At 41.2% G+C, this 17,310-nt stretch overlaps 1 protein-coding gene across 3 annotated transcripts in view; it reads left to right on the top strand.

Moving 5' to 3' along the window:
• The window catches only part of col27a1b (collagen, type XXVII, alpha 1b), a 69,807-nt gene that overhangs the window by 37,076 nt on the left and 15,421 nt on the right, over nt 1–17,310 (top strand). For 2 of the 3 annotated variants that reach the window (XM_044026742.1, XM_044026743.1), the window contains 25 exons: nt 2,140–2,193; nt 3,225–3,269; nt 4,176–4,229; nt 4,369–4,413; nt 4,584–4,637; nt 4,843–4,896; nt 5,442–5,495; nt 5,578–5,631; nt 5,705–5,758; nt 5,843–5,887; nt 7,460–7,513; nt 7,739–7,783; nt 7,948–8,001; nt 8,221–8,274; nt 8,457–8,510; nt 8,886–8,939; nt 11,483–11,536; nt 11,960–12,004; nt 13,180–13,239; nt 13,365–13,418; nt 13,944–13,997; nt 14,085–14,138; nt 14,372–14,425; nt 15,363–15,416; nt 17,112–17,219. In XM_044026742.1, the coding sequence (XP_043882677.1) occupies nt 2,140–2,193; nt 3,225–3,269; nt 4,176–4,229; nt 4,369–4,413; nt 4,584–4,637; nt 4,843–4,896; nt 5,442–5,495; nt 5,578–5,631; nt 5,705–5,758; nt 5,843–5,887; nt 7,460–7,513; nt 7,739–7,783; nt 7,948–8,001; nt 8,221–8,274; nt 8,457–8,510; nt 8,886–8,939; nt 11,483–11,536; nt 11,960–12,004; nt 13,180–13,239; nt 13,365–13,418; nt 13,944–13,997; nt 14,085–14,138; nt 14,372–14,425; nt 15,363–15,416; nt 17,112–17,219 (1,365 nt within the window). The remainder of the gene's footprint in view (nt 1–2,139; nt 2,194–3,224; nt 3,270–4,175; nt 4,230–4,368; nt 4,414–4,583; nt 4,638–4,842; nt 4,897–5,441; nt 5,496–5,577; nt 5,632–5,704; nt 5,759–5,842; nt 5,888–7,459; nt 7,514–7,738; nt 7,784–7,947; nt 8,002–8,220; nt 8,275–8,456; nt 8,511–8,885; nt 8,940–11,482; nt 11,537–11,959; nt 12,005–13,179; nt 13,240–13,364; nt 13,419–13,943; nt 13,998–14,084; nt 14,139–14,371; nt 14,426–15,362; nt 15,417–17,111; nt 17,220–17,310) is intronic. The other variant, XM_044026744.1, reaches the window with a different exon arrangement.

The raw sequence follows: 17,310 nt of genomic DNA on the forward strand, positions 1-17,310 counted from the left end.
TATTCTGACAGACACTCTAATTCACTGTGAAACCCCTCCTGGTCATAGTTGCAAATCGGCTGTAACTTCCACACTAGCACAGGAGAATGATCAGGATTATAAGGTAGATATGGAGAAATTCATCCATCCATTATTTATTGCTTATCCTTTGAGGGATGTGGGAGTTTGTACCAGTTCCAGCTTTGGGCAAGAGGCATTGTTCACCGTGGAAAGTTTGGCAGTGTCTTGCAGAGTCAACATTCAGAGACAAGCAGCCATTCACCCTCATATTTACAATGTCGTTCAATTTCAGAGTCAATAATTGACCTAAACTGAATAGTTCTGTGTGTCATTGGACTGTGAGAGGAGGCTGGAGAAACTGAAACCAGGGACACAGGGAAAACATGCAAACTCCACACTCAGAGGATTCAAACTGTGAAGCTTCTTGCTGTGAAGCACCGGTGCTAACCACCCCATCCACCACAGAGAGAAATATTTACCATCTAAATAGTTAACCAGAAGCAGAAACGCTCAGTTCCTTTTTTAAGATTTTGTATGAACTTCTCCGGTGAAGATACTTGAGGAGAAATGTTATGATGTATAGCGTGTACTGCTGTACTTGTTTTGCATTAGGCTAAGATGATAATGTAATGTGTCAGTTGTGGGACTGGTTCTCCACAATTACACAAACCAGGGAAGTCGATCGTCATCGGCGCCTGGAAGTAAATGTTCTGTCCTTACATGGAAAAATACTGCACATGACCACATGTGTAACTCTGATATTTTTACATGCTCATTCTGGTTGTAAAGTTTTTTTATATATATATATATATTATTATGTAATAATTGTCGGTGACTAGACTGAAGAGACTGCGGTCCAAAAGAATTGCTTGTAATAGCCAGACCATGAGCAAGCCTTTTCTGTTCCACTGTGGTGAGAAGTGAGGTCAGTCACTTTGCGTAATAAGTATTTATTTTTCTGCTCTGAGTCAGCGTTGGAACCGTGTGAACTGACTGAAAAGCTCCAGCAGAGATACATATTATGCACATTTTAAAAATGTCCACTTTTGACTAACTTCCTGTCCACTGCTTCAATTAGCAGGTCTCCCCCATCCTCTTTATTCACTGACAGAAAAGTAACCTCATGAAGAGGGACTATCCGTCAAGAACCAAGCAGAGTACTTAAAGAGTTTCTTCTAAATGCAGACACTGGGCATACCTTTTAAAAGAATATAGAGCTGTTAAACATGTATTTTAACAACTGTAGCTCTCTGGCTGCAGATTCGAAGACTGAAATGATGTTAAAGTATCAATACAAGTCCTGTCAGCAGCCTTCTACCAAGTGAAAGTCATATTGCATTTAGCAAAAAGGCAGGAATTTCATTTTGCAGACCTGATAAAACACTTGCATATGTTTCTGATCCAACTCACTCAGTTATTGACGTTTTTGGAAAGAAGCACATTTTTCCACATTATCTGTGCGCTTGCCCTGATTACTGCTTTTTTTTGTTTTTGACTTTATCCTCCGGGTTTTTAAAGAAGCAGACACACAGACCATTGTACCTCCAGAATCTCTCCACATTTTCATTTGTGCTGACGGAGAACAACAGAATTATCCGCTCTGCTCTGCCTGTCATCATTTTTCTAACCCATAGGGCTCAGAATAGCGCGGGGCCATGATGTTGTAGAGGCTCGCATGTTGACCTTGGCGTGCTGACAAACACATGTTGAGCGTGTGGCCTCACTCGGCTCCATCATCACGCCTCTTGTCCTGCCTTTATAATGGAATTACAAGCGGCAGGCAAAAAAGAAGGCACACTCAGCAATTCCTGGGCCAAGCAGCTTTATTCAAACCATTTAGGCACATCCTCTGGGATTGGTTCACTCGAGCGTGCACACACACACAGATACTTGGTCACTCGGGAACACCCAATTTAGGAATTTCCATGGAAATTTCTGCTTGTCTCCCAGGAATGATGTGCTGGGATCCGATTTGATGGGATTTGCTTGGCTTTACTCTGCAAATGTCTGTTTTTGGAAACAGGAGCCCGTGTGTTTGGCGTTTCTCTAATGAGATATCTCAATACATTTTGCATGAGAGCTAACGAACATGACAGAGGTTCAGTTTGACACGACTCTCGTCTTTGTTTGCCCATTCAGGGATTTCCTGGGGACTTTGGAGAGAGAGGACCACCCGGGCCTGATGGAAACCCAGTATGTGAAATGAGTACATGCACCCTTGAGTCACAGACTGACAGATTTCAGGGCTGAACCCCCATTTCACCGATAAGTAATGGCCCAATAACTTTTAAATTCTGTGTTTCAGCTCTTCACACTATCACACTGTCTGAATTATTACAAATTCAATCATACAAATGTATGAAATAACCTTTAATACTCATTTTAATCACATAAATAATAGTTTTTATGGCCTTTTTAGCCTCTCATTCAACTACTTTCATAATACTCGTAGTGATGAATCTGATGGTATTTGCTGATAGGTCGATGGCAGTTATCAAGGCTGTACTGCCTTAGAGGAGATGACTACAGCAGCACGTCTATTTCTTCAGTTCACTTTGGTCACACTCCTGCACTGCGTCTGAATAATAGAGTTACACAGTCACAGCTTACTTTTACCTGCACAAGACGGAGTGCGAGTCAAACCAGTGCAGCCTCACAGTAACTCACTCAACCATCATAATCCACACTGATATGAGGGCAGCATCAGTGCTTTTGCTCGCCTCTCCTTTCTCTGTAGTTTGACCCACGCTGCTCCCGATTGACAGGTTCGGGAGGTTAGATTGCGATTGGGTGACCTCCTCCTCCACGCTTCATTTCCTCGCTCACCACAGGAACGAGGGGATGTTTCATTTGGCCGAATTCTTCTCTTTTCATTCATATGAAGAAATGAAGGAGGTGACAGGAAGGCCCCCCCTGGGCCGTGTGTCCTCCAATCTCTCCACTGGATGCACAGTTTGGAAAGGATATAGACGTGGCATGTGGCTGCGGGTGCATCGTTTGAACAACAGGCCTCTGTGTCAAGAGCCAAATACTTGCTCAGGGTACTAAGCTGAGGGGAGAAACACGTCACTCAGGCTTTAAATGGAGGACGAAACCAGTAAACAAATTTACTGTATGCGTCCTTCCCCAAGCTACTTCAGGCTCAAAACCTTTATCCGACTGTGCTCATGTTGCATCTATTCTACATCGTTCACAGCATTTCTCCTCTCCCTTCCTACCTGTAGGGAGAACTGGGTGCTCCTGGGCCATGTGGAGTTCCTGGTCTTATTGTGAGTATTACATCCATATTCTACTGCTTTATCCTCCACATGAGAGTCACGAGGGGGCGCTGTGCCGAACTCAGCTGACATGTGGCGATGGGCGGGTACATCACAGAGCCACGTTCTCTCACACTCACACCTACGGTCCATTTAGAGTGTCCAATGTACCTAATCCCATATTTACATAGCTAGATTTTATATTTTGTGAGAAGTACTAACTGCAGTAGGCTGCTTTATGAAAAACAGATTCTTCACTTGCAATTTCCACATTTTTTTTGGAGCCTTGAGCTTAAAAAAACCAGGGTTTTGCTGCAGATTATAAACTTCAAAGCTGCTCACTGAAATGTGTCAAAATCTGGCGCTGAATGTCAGGAGATCTTTTATTATCTAAACAGATTAGTGTTTGGAGCATATTCAATGTTCCCTCCTCATTATCATATCGAACATCAACTGTTGATTCACACAAACTGGCTCACCGTTTCTTAATGATGTACCACGGTGGCAGTTACACAAAGTTTACACAAGCACCTGTTGGTTATCATTGTTAATGAAACCACTTCCAGACTTTGTCAGGTCATCAATTCATTTGCAGCAGACTCTCTTAGTGATAGCTCATAGCAATAAATGAATTAGTCCTCGAAGCCTCTGGTTGCCATATTATTGCACGGTAATGAAACATTTAACATCTCTAACAGCTCTAACCAAATACAATTATTTTTGTACAAAGTCATTTTTATTCATCATTTCAGTGATGAAACTTGCCACAGGTATTTAGCAAAGTATATGCAGGTCTAGTTATGGGTGTTAACAACAGCTGTGACAGTTTTCATTTACAATGTATTTGCATTTTAGAGTATTATTCACAGTTTGTTGATAATTTTTTTTGTGTGTGTGTGTGTGTATTGTTGTTGACAGGGAGACATGGGCCCTGTTGGCATTATGGGCTTGGCAGGATCTTCAGGACTCAAGGTAAACAATGGCCATGTTGTGTGTCTCTCTGGGTTTGAGGTATCATTTGTTGTGTTGTTTTTTTGGGGGGGTGCTGGACAGGCTGAAACTTAGTTAACATGGAAAACAGATTTATGGCTGTTTCCATTTTGTGTCCAAGGGAGTACCAGGAAACCCAGGGGACCCAGGACTGAAAGGTGATAAGGTGATCTGCATATGTATTTTTTTTGACAACTTACCATCCGAATCCATAACTGCTGGAGTGTATTTCTGCCACAAAGCTACAAAAAGTCACACCGAGTTCCTGCGGTGCAGGTTGATGGAATAATTTTCTGCTAACTTTCTGGTTATTTTGTGTTCTTTGTGCTTTTTCAGGGGGATATCGGCTTGCTAGGAGAGCCAGGAGAGTGTGGACTTCAAGGGGACAAAGTAAGTTATGCTGTGGCAGAGCAAGACTTTTCCAAAGTAGAAAGTAGGACTGGTGCTTTCCAGTGATTAGACCGGGACCTTGAATGACATCCCTGCCACTACTGGTTTATATGCGGGCATGTTCCTGTTTCTAACCACTGTTTTCCTTTATAAGATGTTTGTTTATGTGTTTGACCCACTGTTATTTGTTTGACCTTCATTACAGGGTATCCGTGGCTCATCTGGGTTACCGGGTCCTCGTGGAAAACCTGGACCACAGGTATTTTTAAGTCCTTCTCTCCAATACTGAGAACCAACACAGAGAAAACGATATAACAATGACAGAATATTTAGTGAACTTTAGCCAAGGGAGGACATTCTTTGCAACACTAATTGCAGAGCTGGGATCTCATTGGTTAGACTGTGTTGGACTGTGACGGCTCATGGCACAGTTCATATTTTCACTTTAGTTCATAAACTTCTCGTAAACTATTTATTTCCGCTAAATCAGATTACATAAATATTTTGCTCTATAAGCGCAGTGTTGTGCTCAAACTGCTCAAAACTCTTACAATCAATTTAAGGGGGAAAAAAGATTCAGACACTCAAGAATTGAAGTTTGGTCACAGAAATTTAAGCTTCACAAACAATCAAAAAGCAGGACGGGGGTCAATTGTTCCTGCAAATGCTGCCTGAGCAATAAAACTAATTTGACATGTCTGTGTAGTTGAACATGACTTTATATGAGGCAGATTTCTTGATTTGTAATATTCAACTTTTGATCATCTCCATGTATTAAATGTTTGGGTTGTCAACATTTCTCAGGGCAAACCTGGGGAAAAAGGCCCCGATGGTTTATCTGGCCCTCTTGGCCCAGAGGTAAGACCAATTATATTGATTAGATACCATATCCTGATTACTGCAATGGATGTAATATTTATAAATGTTATCATTTGCATAGGGGTTTCCAGGTGACATTGGTCCCCCAGGACAAAATGGCCCCGAAGGACCCAAGGTTAGCAGAGTGACTATAAAGATTTACACATGAATCTTCAATAAAAATGACCTTTTAGTCTTGTTATCCATAGGGAAAGCAGGGGATAAGAGGTTTGCCTGGTCCAGTAGGAGCAACTGGACTTCAGGTAGGTTTGACTTTGAATGTGTAGATAGAGAAAGATAAAGACACATTTCTTCTGCTAATTCTTTGCCATCATTCTATTTGTTAGGGTGATGAGGGACCAGTTGGGCCAGTCGGACCTGGTGGACTCGAGGTGAGTGTTGACTGGATAATCACGCTGGCACTAGTAGTGGTTGCCTCACAGCAAGAAGGTGCTGGGTTTGATTCCCGCTCGGGGACCTTTCTGTTTGGAGTTTGCATGTACTCCCCGTGTCTGCGTGGGTTTCCTCTCTGGGTTCTCCGGTTTCTTCCCACCATCAAAATATATGAATGTTAGACACATTTGGTCAGGTTGGTCCACTGTGGCGGCGCGCTTAGTCGCAGCCGCTCTGATCAACCCAATCAACCCATCTGACCTCGTAATTTGGTTTGTGCACTTATGGTTGTATGGTGACAGTAAAGATCCTTTCCTGTGCAGGTCACGACCAGCAAGGAAACGCCATAATCATAACTTCTATTCTGTAAACACGCCAGACCACGGTGCAATAAACACAAAATCACCACGTGTCTTCCTATATTGAAGCCTTGTCTCGTTTGCAATCATCTGTTATAGAAAGCAAGTCTGTTGGATGACGGGTCTCTATTGTTCTCGATGTGTTTTCAGAGACATTCTGTTGGATGCTGTATACTCATTATTCCCAGATTGGTCAGCAAATTGCTATGCTCTACTCGATCATAAAAATTGCACTCATACACGCTCCAACACCAAAACAAATGCTTATGTACTGACTGTACATCCTATAAGGCTTACGTTCACAACAGTTGTGGTTCAGATGCTGTGACAACAGCAGGAGAATGTCCAGAACATTCAGGTGAAGGTGTCACCTGGACTGAATATGCTTGTCAAGGGAGCTGGCAGGAGAGGTTCCAGAAAATGTCTTGAGCTGAACTTTTGCACACAGTTGCCTTGCCTCAGTACATGTCTAAAATTAGCTCAATTTACAGGCTACAGGCTATTTCTCCTCCTGCGTCAAGTCATGAAAAGGCGTGAAAGTGCTCTTACATCATCCATAACAGGTTTTGGTGCTTATTTTGGCAGAGCACAGGTTTGACCTAATATTAGTAACACATGGGATTGCTAAATACATGAAAATTGTCTCTTTAACGTGTTGATTCATACACACTGTCGAAGTCGTGGCGATAATGAATGTCATACGGAGACAATATTATGCAGCTTGGATTTTCCACTTTATTCTTAGAAATCGCCACTGTAGGCGTAGATTCTCAGTTTTCATGATCTAATCAGAGGATTAAAGATGATGAAGGCCATGAAACTCAGGCTTGGCTGAATTAGTCACCCCTCGCTAAAGACTTTTCCAGTGAAACTATTGTTTTGCACTTGTTGACTCCAATTCCTCAGTATTTCCCATATGTAACCCACAGGTGACCGCTGAATACATACATACAAATGACCCAATCATTTTTTGTGATGAATAGGAGGCCTTTGTTGCTTCAAACTGCTCTTTGTTTTCTGCATGATTAAGTTTCTTCAAGGAATGACTTTGTTTTTGGCACCATTTGTTGGCTTGTTTATGCCACGGCCTCTTGAGGAAGTATCATCTCTACCTTTTTTGTCTTCACAGCAGACCTATACTGTCGAGACTTGATTGTTTTGTTGTATAGGGCTGTGGTACGCTTCTGTGCGTCATTTTTGCTTTTTGTTTAGGGCAGGCCTGGGAGGCAGGGATTCCCTGGATCGACAGGCCCAGACGGACTTAAGGTCAGACCCAACAGCCACACATCCACTGCCAAACCGCTGTCATCCTTAAGTGAACATTCTTTCCCTGGTTCTCTTTTATGATATCATTTGAATATGTGTAAATTAGATGTTAATTCTCTGTTACCACAGGGGAGCGAGCCTTGAGCACATCTCAAAAAATGATTTGAACTAAAAACGAAAGGCATGAATAAGTTTGTGATATGCTAATTGGCTGCTTTGCTGTAGGGCGAGACTGGGATTACTGGTGAGGTCGGAAAGCTTGGCGAGAGGGTAAAGGCTTTTTTCTCTCTTTCTGCTGATTTCTGTATGATGCTTAGTATCTGTCTGAGTGTGTCAATGTTGTTGGAGCCACTAAGTGGGGCAGAGAAATCTAACTTTTAGTAGAACTAAAGTAAATGAGAGTCAGTCATGACAGCATGGTTTCTCTGCTTCAGGGACTACCCGGTTTTACTGGGCCTGCTGGAGAGATGGGCATTGCTGGAGAAAAGGTTAGTATAGCATCAATTTATCACACTTAACTTATAGTGTCACAATTTGCTGTTGTCCTACATCACAGTTTAATGTGCTGAGTTGCTTTCTGTCATTATAGCATATATGTTTGGGCTCTGTGAAATATGTGGTTTGCCATTTTTTTGTCCGTAGACAGACTAATCAATGACGTATGATGTCTCGAGACCTGTCTTTAACTGTGTCTTGTGATTTGTCAGGGGGACCGAGGGAAAATGGGGATCCCTGGGCCGCCAGGGGAACGGGGGCCGATGGTAAGGAGTAAGTCTGGACCCCGTCTCTCGTACCAAGGGGCGTTCAATTCTTCATACGTAAGGGATGGGGGCGTGGTATATCAAGAGAGAGTGATGTACTTGATTGAACAGTCATTCAATAGGCAGATAATATAATGCCACGATTACTGTAGATATCATTTAAGTGATTTTGTATCCATCAGGGTCACGCTGGAATACCCGGAGAGAGGGGGCCCCCTGGACCGGATGGGATCCCAGTAAGTTCACCATCATCATAATAACTTGTTCATTGATATCACACCGTATATATATTATACACATCAGACCCTTGTTGATACTTGAAAGCAGGTTGAACAAAATCACTATTTCATTACATTCTGTATTGATTGTGCGCTATCATGACAATTCATTTGAGATCATACAATGATAATTGCAGTTTATAAAACACATATTTACAAATATACAGTAGCCCATAATAATTATGGGATATTTCCATTTATTGCTATTCTCTTGGTCTGTATAGTTCTTGGCTTGAGTGGTTGAAATGTTATTAAATAACTTGCTGCTGTTAAAGGTTAAAGGAGACCTGTTTATCATATCTTAGTGAACAATATTTCTTCACACACTTTCAGGGGCCTCCTGGTTCACGTGGACCCATAGGCATCAGAGGTCCTAAAGGCATTAGGGTGAGTAAGTATGTCTTGAGTAGTGTGCTGGGTGATATATGGGTTCATACCAAAAAAAAGGTTATTTTATTTTATTTTATGATATGAATTTTTCATGTACTGCAAGACTGGTATATGAAAACTAGGCTCAGCAAAACTCTGGGCTTAGCTGAAGAAGTAACTGAGGTAGGAGTGATCCATTTACTTCTCCAACAAATGATAACAGACACACACAAACAGCTGTGTCGCTCCCTCTCTCTCACCTGACAACACATGCAATAAGGAAGGAAGGAAGGAAGTAAAGCTTTATTTGTATAGCACCTTTAAAAACAGCAATTTACAAAGTGCTTTGACATACTCATATAAAAATACACACAATAATAATAATGGCCATATTTACACATCATGGTATGGAAAAAGGGGGAGATGCGTTAGAGGAAATAACTATTAGCTTATTGCAAAGAAAGAAAAGCAATGAGATAAAAGGATAAAAAGACGGCATTGCATAAAGGCAAGTCTATAAAAATTTGTTTTTTTTAATTTATAAGAGTCTGTGTCTCTGTCTAAGAGTGTGTGCACACACACACACACACACAGTACTTCTTGATATCTCTAACAACTTTTTTGCATACCGTCCCGCCTCCATGCTTCACTTATTGTATTTTTATTGCACTTTTTATTTTTCGCATTAGTATATTTTATATTGCTTATTTCAATGTCATCGTGTAGTGCACCCAAATTTCCCCAGTGTGGCATCAATACAGTCAAATCTAATCTATTCTAATCTAATCAATCAAAACAAGCCGTGATGTCTGTGTTGACATCACGTCTGCCTGTAAGAGGTTCAAGTGAAGTCCTCTGCAGCTATGAGCCTCTTTTACTCCTGTGCAGGACCAATCAGCTCCCAGGATCCACTGAGACACTCACCCACCTCATTCAATCAAGTCTGCACACCTGCAACCCCTTTACAAACTCACACACACACACACACACACACACACAAGGAAAGGGAAAGCACGACTCCTTAATCGTAACATTTCTCACCTCAAGAAATATTGAAACAACTTTCAAATATCAAAACAGAAACACGAAGTGGAATGCAACAGCCACAAACCAAATGGGTCAAACTATAAAGTTGCTGCCACAGCATCATGCTGTGAACTGCTACTGCTACAGAACAAAGTGGACACTGTGGTCTTGGACCAGAAACAAGTTACTGCGATGCAACAAACGGACTGAAAACAGGTCTGTACGTACTCTGCAAGAACAGAGAAATGTGTCGTCTTTCTCGAGGTGGCAAGCACATTTCATACTTCACGAAAAACTCAAGTGCAGAACTCCTGGGAAGTCCTCATAGGAATGACAACATTTCCGCCTTAACCACACCGGCCTCACATTTCTGGCCAATCACACAATAGAAATAATGATGTCATTCTTTTCTCACAGCCCTGGGAGAAAGAACCCATTTCTCTGTGCTTGTGGAGTATGTACAGGCCTTAACTGGGAGGTCACATCCACCAATCTGCGGCGTGACTTAATCCTGTAGACCAAGTATTTATTGCAGCTAAATAAGACAAAGCCACCAAACTACAAAGCATCATAAAAAAGTTCAAACTAACTTTGAAAGATGGAAAAACTGAGGAAACAAATGGTAACGAGACAGGGCAAGGGGTAAGATTCTCGCTTGGGGTGCGAGAGGTTCATATCCTGAACCAGCCCCCAGTTGTTATGACCAGGACTTGAGGAAAACCTGATCCAAAACACGAATGAGGAGACTCCTTCTTCCCACGTCCCAAGAAACCACCAGCAACACATTAAACAGACCATTTCACCGGTGTATTAAAAGAGGCACCAGATGCCTGCTGGCAGCCTGGCTGTGAGTGGTTCTTATGCAGAACCAATCAGGTCCCAGGATCCACATAGACGCTCATCGCACATCTCGTGCAGTCTATCATGCACACCTTCAACCTATCACACACACTCACACGTAGACACACACACTCACGGAAAGGGAAAACACAAACCTGGGTCATGACAGTGATGTAATTAAGGCATTTAATTCTCTGAATTTTTTTTTTTTTTACAGCTCCTTCAAAACAACAAATGCAACATTTAATAGATTTCAGACTAGGAGGATTAAATACCTTTTTACTTAGTAATTACATTAAGGGCAATTCACAACCACTGGACATGATGAGTTATAATGAGTTGACAACTTAGAACTACAACTCTAGGGCGCTCCATTTGAATCCTCATACTCGTGATGAATCAGTTTCAATCAGTTTTGTTTTTCCGTAATTATAATTCCCTAATTAATGATGTTTCTTTATTAGGGCCACAGTGTGGAGTTTATTCACAAAGTATTATTCCAAATATCTGCAAACCAGCCACAATCTTAGATCTCTCCAGTGTGACTTAAACCACAGCACTGTATACTCTATAAAAACCAAGGGAACTGCCCTCCAGGCTTCACTAAATGAATTCATCGACTTTAAACAACATCTATCAAAGGACCACTTTTCCACTAACTATTCATCAGTGTCAACTTTGACTTCTCTGTTTAGGGTCCGAGGGGTCCTGATGGCCCAGTGGGAGAGAAAGGGTCTCTGGGAATAAAGGTGAGCATATGGTAAAAAAAAAGTCAAAGTTCACCACAGTTAACATTTCCAGAGCCTTTTGTTGAGCACAAGTTTGCGTCTGATTGCTGATAGTGTGACTTAACACGTGTGGCCTTAAGCTTCCCAGTGGCAGGCATCAAATTGATCCCACGGAAAGCAAGGATAAACAAAAAGTTTTGTAACAGGAATCATGAGGACGTTTCAGAACAGCTTTGCTCAGCAGTCTGCAATTATGAACTATTTTTAACATCCAAACAAGGACTGGATAACTACCATTCTAACAACAAGAACACCGAATCAGAGTCCTGAAATATTGCTAATAATTAATGCTGCTGGTAGTGCTTCACTGTTGGGAACAATTTAATTGTAGGTTGTTATTGTTTTTGAAATCCGAGTTACCTGATTTGGATGTTTTCTTTGCAGGGCCCCGATGGTCCACCAGGGAAATTGGGCCTCGCAGGAGAGATGGTACGGGAAATCCGGCTTCTTTACTTTTCGATACCATAATGACATTGTTAGCAGTATCAGCAGCAGTGCGTTTGGCCACGTCCTCTCCTGCAGAAAAAAGCAGAAGAGTGTGATGTTGGGACTTTTGTCCTAATTAAGAACACTTTCTCTTGGCCCACATGTAGCTCCTCCCCGAAGCATCTTTGCGTAAATATGATTCCACTTGTATATAAAGTACGTGCTTGTTCTCACACATCAAGTACGATACATCTAAATCGTAAAGGAGTGTGGCTTCACTGTGATATGTTTGAAAAACATGCTTCCAGATCTTTATTAACCCTAGGGCAGGTAAGTCAGGAAACACTAAGAATAACAAGTAGCCCTATATTCCATCCCCTCCCATTGTCCTGCTCACAAAAGCTTCGCCCCCATGACGATGGAAGACGTTTTCCTTGTAGTGCAACTGTGAATTTTGGCTCCACTTTCTCTGCCATTTGTGCTGTGACTTGCTCACTAAATTCAGGCCGTCTCTGCTTCAGTGGGTGTATGCCTCTCCTGCTTGTTGAGAAGACTCCAGTCGCGTGTTGCGATGTGCAAGGGCAGGGTGTGTGCAGGTAGGCAGGTTGTTTACTAACAGGTACGCCAGCATGTAAGGGCTCCAGCCGACAGCTTTATTTGTTAATGGCTATCATGATGACAAATAAAATAGAAATTTGCAGGCCCTAGCTTTAAAAGCGGGATCGCTCAGTCTCACGCCCCAGGTTGTTCAATTCAAGTTTTGGGATCTTGGCTCTCTGTCATGAGCATAACTGTGTTTTTGAATCTTTTTTTTTTTTTTTCTAAAGGTTGCTTTGCAGCTTAGGTCAGTTGTTAACAATGCTGGAATGGCTACATTTCATCAAAGGGATGAGTATGAGCGTCTGCTTATTAGAACGGCCAAAAGGAGCTCCCTCTCTCTCTCTCTCTCTTTGATTGGTCAGAGTCTCTCATCCTGTGCCAGATTTTTCCAAGAGCTTTGATGAACTGCGAAAGTCCAGTTCTCGTTCAGATGATGTGATTTACACGATGCTGAAATGTTACAATGGAATTGTGGCTCAGTAACACCAGGTCAAAGATAGGTCATTGGGTTCCCCAGAAGACAAGTCTGAACCACCACTGCTATAACAAGTGTGACTGTTTTTGTTGTCTCGCTGCAGGGGAAACTTGGTGAGCCGGGTGAAGCTGGGCCTAAGGGATTTCCAGTAAGTGACTACACGGTAATGGATTTTGGTGAAATCTGTGCGATGCACTGTTTCTCCAGTGAGTGTTTTCTGCATTTAAACAATTGCATGTGCACGATTGCCTGTGGTGTGTGTGTGTTATGACTGATTATTACTTTCAGGGATGTCAAGGATCTTCAGGGCCTCCAGGAGCCAAAGGATTTCCGGGAGATCCTGTAAGTTAATTTTGAATTAAAATAAAAAATCACTCCAGTTCAACTATGTAAACATATTAAGTTGCTGTGTGGCTCCGCAACATCTATTCTGCTCCCGTCTTTTTGCCCTTGCACATACTGTAAACTGTGAACTTCCACTTTGACATCTTATATTCACTACAAGACGCCCTGAACAAACACATCGCCTTTTCTTTTTATTTTGGCTGACACACTCACGCAGAGGAGGAGTGACTCTGAGACCATTTGATTTACGCCAACTCCTTCCAGGAGAGGCAGCTGCACCGTGGCCTGAATGTGACTTGATAACAGCAGGCCTGTTTCCCTCACTTACAGAAGCTGTGGGTCTGTGTTTTGGGAGCTCTTAACTCGTGCAGATTAACTTATCTTCTCAAATCCACACTCCCCATCTGGTCCTGATCTCGTCATCACAATTTTCCTCCTTTACTGTCACTTTACTGGAGTTGTTTCACCAAGATGAAGAAGTTCCCTTAACCTTTTTTTGATGTCTTTATTTTGTTTCCACAGGGACCAGCAGGGCCACCAGGAACGATGGGGCCTCTGGGGGATATGGGACCAATGGTTAGTTTAATGAAACAGCTAGTGTCAGAACTCTTACTGACTTTTTTATTAGAAATGAAAGCTAAACGCTGTGGCTCCCTCTGACAGGGTCCACTGGGCAAGGCCGGAGAGAGAGGACTGCCTGGTGAAACTGGGGAGAAGGTGACATTGACGATATATTGCAGAAATTGTCACTGATTGAAATATTGGTCCTATGAGATGTCATAGTAAATGGTTATGGGAATGTGGGTAGTGTCTAGTCCAGTTTTCTAACTGTTGTTGTGCATTTGATCAAATGATGGGATATTGGTTAAAAAATAACCAATATCTTAAAAATAACAAAGTTGCTTGATCACCATTTGCATCAACATCATCATTTTTTTCTTGCTTCACAGGGTGACACTGGTTTACCCGGCAACATCGGTGAACAGGGTTTGATTGGCCAGAGAGTGAGTATCATGTGTTCTTCTCTCATTCAGTGTAACTTTGAATAATTTGAATCATTTTAGTTTATCTGGATTATGTGTAATGAAAAGGTATTTGGACTATTTTAATTGATCATTATAGGTCATTTCATACGTTTCTTTTTGAGGTGTGATTATTCAAAAGGTGTGATTAGAGGTGGGACAAAGTATCAATATAGCAATATGTCATTATCCACTCATGAGATACAATCGTAGCTACATCGGTGCTCAGGTGCTTTGTGTTGAGTCAAAGTTATGATTCGTTTTATATCACATTTTTATTGTGATATAAAGGAGCAATAATTGTGCCGAAGTCACATAATAGATGAGCCAGGTGAACTTTGAACTGTGTTCCCAAATTTCACAAATTCAATCTGGTGTTAAACATCATGAGTACTTTTTACTCAGGTGTGTTTATATAGTTGGTGAAAAAGGAAAAATATTTCCTTTATGTAGTGTTGAAAAAAAGCATTTAAGACCCTATATTGCACATTCTTCTGGCCTCTGTATATACTGTATGTTTAACATAGTAATGGAAAGAAAAAGCAGCCGGAATGCTCCGTGTTCTAAGGGTAAAAAATATGGCGCTGTAAACAGACATTCCATTTGACTCATCAGCGTCACTACTTAATAACTACTCGAGGTGGCACTTATCTCGGGGATGATCAAACCCGAGTTACTCTGTGATTCCACCTCTTAAGTGTTATTGTGTTACTTTACAAAAATAAAACAAACTCTCCTTCAATTATCATTCAGCTTAAATGTGACTTAACACAATCACAATCGGTGCATCCTTGTTCCTATGATTCTTTATTCTTTTCATATGCACATGGTACATGTGTTTTTGCTCTCTGTCAGTACTGTCCCTTTGACATGGTTGCATAATAAATATAACAGTTTTATTTATTTATGTTTCTGTCAGGGTGAGCCAGGGATTGATGGGGAGGCTGGACAGAGCGGATCAGATGGGGCCAAGGCAAGTATGAAAAAGACATTTTAAACTGTAAATGAAAAGCGAGGGAGATATGCATAATTTAAAAATCCTGTTTTTGAGGCTCAATGAAAATAATGTCAAGGCTTTGGCTCATGATCGCACTGATTTCAATATTTATTTCTATCCTAAAGCTGTTTGTCTGTGAACGCTATGAACGCTTGCCTGTTTGTCGTGGCGGTTGATTGTAATTACAGAACGATGAGTACTGTTTGTGAGATATTGCCCTTTTGTGCTGTTGGAGCTGCATTGTTTTGATGCCTGGTGGAAACAGATAGAGGGGCTATTTTAGGAGCCTTACTGTCTGGCAAGTGTTGAGACACAGAGCGAGAGAAAACAGAGAGAAAGAGGTGGTAGAGAAAGAGAAACTGAAAGAGAAGTCAAACTGAGAGTGTCATAACATAATCATATTTCATGTATCCTACAAAACACAATCAATTATAATAGTACAGCAGGTTGTAAGTTGCAATGCACATGTGTGAATGGTAAACTTAGGCATAATATTGTTGAAATTGCACTTATTTTTCTCAAGAAATCTCAGGTTGTTCATAATATGTTTCTTCATTAAATGTAAAGCAAAGGGAAACATTTGGAGTTCTTCTTGTTTATAGGTAATTATGCTATTAGTTTTCTGATACGGCCCACTTGAGATAAAAATGTGCTGTATGTGGCCCCTGAACTAAAATGAGTCTGACACCCCTGATTTAGAGTGTCCAATTTACCTAATCCCCAAATCTGCATGTTTTTGGACTGTGGGAGGGGAGGAAACTGGAGAACCCGCAGAAAACCCACTCACACACGGGGAGAACATGCAAACTCCATGCAGAGAGGCCCTTGTTCCGACCGGGTTGTGAACCCGAGGCAAGCGTCCTGATTTGTTTTAGCACGAGTATTTTTGTGAGAATAGAATTGGTGAAATAATAAATACGTCAATGAAGCTATCAAAAACATCGGTAAATAACACATGCCTTCATGACACATTAACTAAGGACAAGGTTGAAATGATTAGATATTTCAGTCAGTGCTAAAATCCTGAAAGATTCTGGTGTGATAACATATTGAAATTGTAAAACTGTCTTTTCAATTAAACATAATTAAAAGTAATATTATGGCTTTAACCACGTAAAATTATTACTTTTATCTCGTAATATTATGACTTTATTCTCGAAAGATTACGACTTTATTCTCAAAATATTACAACTTTATTCTCGTATTATTATGATTTTATTCTCAAAAGATTAGGACTTTATTCTAATAATATTATGACTTTATTCTCATAATATAACGGTTTTATTCTCAAAAGATTTTCTTCAGTTTGGCGCTAATACGCCGTCGTAGATCCAAAATTGCTATATAAATGAATATATAAATTAACATAGGCTATGGATTATACAATAACACACAGTTTGAACGTCAAGTTAATTCACTTTTAAGGTAACAAAAGTGCATGTGGTCAGAAAGTACAATGACAGAGATGTTCATAGGAGCGAGTCCACTTCTAGCTGACTATCATATGGACACAGAACTATGTGTATGAGCTGATTGAAGATAAATTAAGAGAGAGAGAGGTTAAATTAACCGGAAAAGGGTAATTGATCAGAGATTGCTGGGCAGGTTATTCCAGACTGAGGATGACCCAGTTTATTTTCCTTTCACTTGGACTTTTTTTTAATTTCTCAGGGTGAAAAGGGAGACGCTGGTTTAGAGGGTGCAAAGGGAGACAGGGGTGAAATCGGCCTGAAAGGAAAGGAAGGACCTCCCGGGCCCCCTGGACTGGTGGGTGTAAGGGTGAGTGTTCCGGCAGCCAACTCTAAATTTCATTCAGTTCCAATAAAAAGGCAGCTCTTTTTTTCCACTTACAGTCCCAGTCAATTTTCTT

This window comes from Solea senegalensis, linkage group LG5 (genome assembly GCF_019176455.1).
Source record: "Solea senegalensis isolate Sse05_10M linkage group LG5, IFAPA_SoseM_1, whole genome shotgun sequence".
In the NCBI taxonomy this organism is placed as follows: Eukaryota; Metazoa; Chordata; class Actinopteri; order Pleuronectiformes; family Soleidae; genus Solea; species Solea senegalensis.